We start from the raw sequence: 2705 nt of genomic DNA on the forward strand, positions 1-2705 counted from the left end.
TCTGTAGCACCCGTCTCAAAATCTTGATCAAATCTCAATGGGCTTGTTTCTGCTGACTGAACGGATCTGTCAGCAATTGAGCAGTCATCTGTCTGTGCGCCTTTATCCATCATGTTCTTCTCGACGAGCCTATCATGCGCGAAAACGTAGTACTTCTTGACAGCTGATGCCGCCTCATAAACACTCTGGAGACATTCGGAATACGTGCGCTTACAGCTAATAACAGTTGTAACGCCACGTTCATCCTCCACAGAATCACCCCCAAGCTCTTGCACCCGTTCTACAGCACTCTCTTCGTTGTTGACTGATTCTCCTCCATCATCAGCGTCGTTTGCGGTACTAGCAACGATGCCTTCGCTCAGCATGACTGCCAATTGTTCCATGGGGAGTGCTACTTGGGAAGACGATGAGCTTCTTAATGCTTTAAGATCCTTCTCAGCAGCTTTTTGTACTTCCTCAGGTGAAAGCCGCCCACGCTGCTTCCAGATCCGCACGAAATTGCGTATAGTTGACGGCTCGAAACCGTCGCGCAAAGCCATCTGCTTCGCCTTCCCATGGCCTAAAAGATGCAGTAATGATTGGCGGACAATCTGAGGCTACTCGAGAAATGTCTGCGGTACTCAAAGTCCATTGGCATTCGACGATTGCTGAGCATTACCAGAATAAACTCAGCAAAGGCGTTCAATGTGAACTTCAACTCAGCCACTCCTGTGGCATCCTTCGATTGCTTCTCCCAATCGATAAACGCCACTAAAATGTCGTGGCGTTCTTGTGGAGAGAGAACACCTTCACGCAGAGAGACGACAGATACTGAAGTAGTCATTGTAATGTGATGACGCAGGAAACTAAAGCTTCATCATTCCAGGAATTGAGCTAGGATACTCTTCTCCGGATTGAATACCACCTATTGCTCAACAGAAATGAAAAGCACGAAACAGACATCATGGAGGTAGCCTGCCCAAGGCAAAACGGAGACGTTATTTCATGGTGTCGTACCACGGATACAACATGTTGTAACAGCTCATTTTCTATCAGTGCCGATAATCCCGATCCGGGATGTAGCACACCTCTCATACGAGTATGCTGCCTCGAAAGCGGAGCGGACAGCATCCATTGTAGTTGAAGTAACTGCATATTTCCCGTTCTTCATTCCTCCATTAGCCGGCAGTTGTGACGAGCCACCGGTGGGATTGCCGCCCACACGTCTCGCATTACCTGAGCTCTCAATCACTCGGTCTGAAGAAGTAGTAGATGTTGCATAATCCCTCTACTACATCTTGTGAGCTCCTTGTATGCGACGGTATCCTCACTGCCTATGCCAGCTTCCAAGTCTTCCCCCAGTCCAGTGAAACGAACATTCTCGTCCACGAGATCGAGGACAGAAACCAGCCACTCCTCCATGCACGGATCTACATCTACTGCGGGCTCGCCGCCTCCAGTTTTCACGGGATGTAGCCTCTGGCGCCTGGTGGTAGCGACTCGACCAACAACTAATCAAAGGGAGGGTAGGAATGCGGTGACATGGGCAGTACCAAATTGGCACCCACCACCTTTAGTCATGTAGTCCTTCATTGCCTTGAGCTCTTTAACGGTCAGAGCAGTTCCACATAAGGCGTTTATTTCATCAACGAGCTGCTTCCACTTCTGCTTCTGGCGCTTAGCAACGTCATTGCCCCCGATGCTGCCCCTCAGCACTAGTTGAATGTCACCATCATGATTGAAGTAGATGTTGGCGAAGATGATCTTGGCTTTCTCCAATGCCGACATATAATTCATGGGTACAGCACGATATTCCGGCCAAATTAAGTCAGAACTCAAGCATTGATCACGTGTAACAAGTCAGTGACTTGAAGTCACTTGCTTGACCAAATCTATTGTTCTGGCGCGCGCCGCGCGCTGAGCTGTAGGGATAGTAACCTCCTAATAATGGAACTCAATACACGACAAGTGAGCAGAGATAACCTTGTACGAGAGCAGACGTACAATAGAGTAGAACGTATCGGAATACGTTACGTTACAACTTATAACTATGATTACGAACTACGTATGAGCTACTACTAGCTCTAGCTTTGCAGCACCTTAGGGAGTAATTTGAAACTATCAGTAAATATCTGAAGTGTCAGTCAGACTGCATGAAAATTGCATGAACAGCGCAGGTTGCCCTACGATCACCTTGGGCTTGGATTGTTGCCTAACAGTTCCCTAAGGGAGTCTCCTTTGAATCAGTTCGTCCTTGGATGACGGTCCTCACTTGGATAACAGTTCGGGTTTCTGGTTTTCTTGGGATCAGTTCTGCCTTGGATGATGGCCTTCACCTGGCCTTCGGGTTTCGGGTTGCCCTGTCGGGTTTCGGGTGGGGTTTCGGGTGTCCCGTTCTCCGTTTTCACCCGCAATCCCTTGTTTCTTTGGGTGGAACTGCAAGCTAGATTTTTCCTTCAGTCAAGAATTCACACCTGAATAACGGTCATCATCTTGCTGACCGTTTCCCTTGTGATTCGTGCTATCGCTCACATCAGGATTCCGCCGTGCGAGTGGTGTTTTTTCATCAACTTGACTCAAGGAAATAATAATATCATTCTTGTCTTCTTTATTCGTGCCCGACCTTCATTTTGAGTCTAGCTATTCTGTTGTTTATTGTTCACGGTGGAACCCGAACTGTTATCCAAGCGAAGGATATCATCCAAGGCAGAATTAGTCAATAACTG

The 2705-nt window shown here is 47.8% G+C and overlaps 1 protein-coding gene across 1 annotated transcript; it reads right to left on the reverse strand.

The window, feature by feature from the left end:
- Nucleotides 1-929: 929 nt before the first annotated feature.
- On the reverse strand, nucleotides 930-1767 carry Pmar_PMAR003503 (hypothetical protein; the record flags this gene model as incomplete). The annotated part of the gene is made up of 3 exons (XM_002784198.1): nucleotides 930-1215; nucleotides 1275-1490; nucleotides 1551-1767. The coding sequence occupies 3 exons, from the start codon at nucleotides 1765-1767 to the stop codon at nucleotides 1022-1024; spliced, it is 627 nt and encodes a 208-aa protein (XP_002784244.1). The 3' UTR covers nucleotides 930-1021.
- Nucleotides 1768-2705: the final 938 nt, after the last annotated feature.

Source organism: Perkinsus marinus, assembly GCF_000006405.1.
Source record: "Perkinsus marinus ATCC 50983 genomic scaffold scf_1104296935302, whole genome shotgun sequence".
NCBI classification, from domain to species: domain Eukaryota; phylum Perkinsozoa; order Perkinsida; family Perkinsidae; genus Perkinsus; species Perkinsus marinus.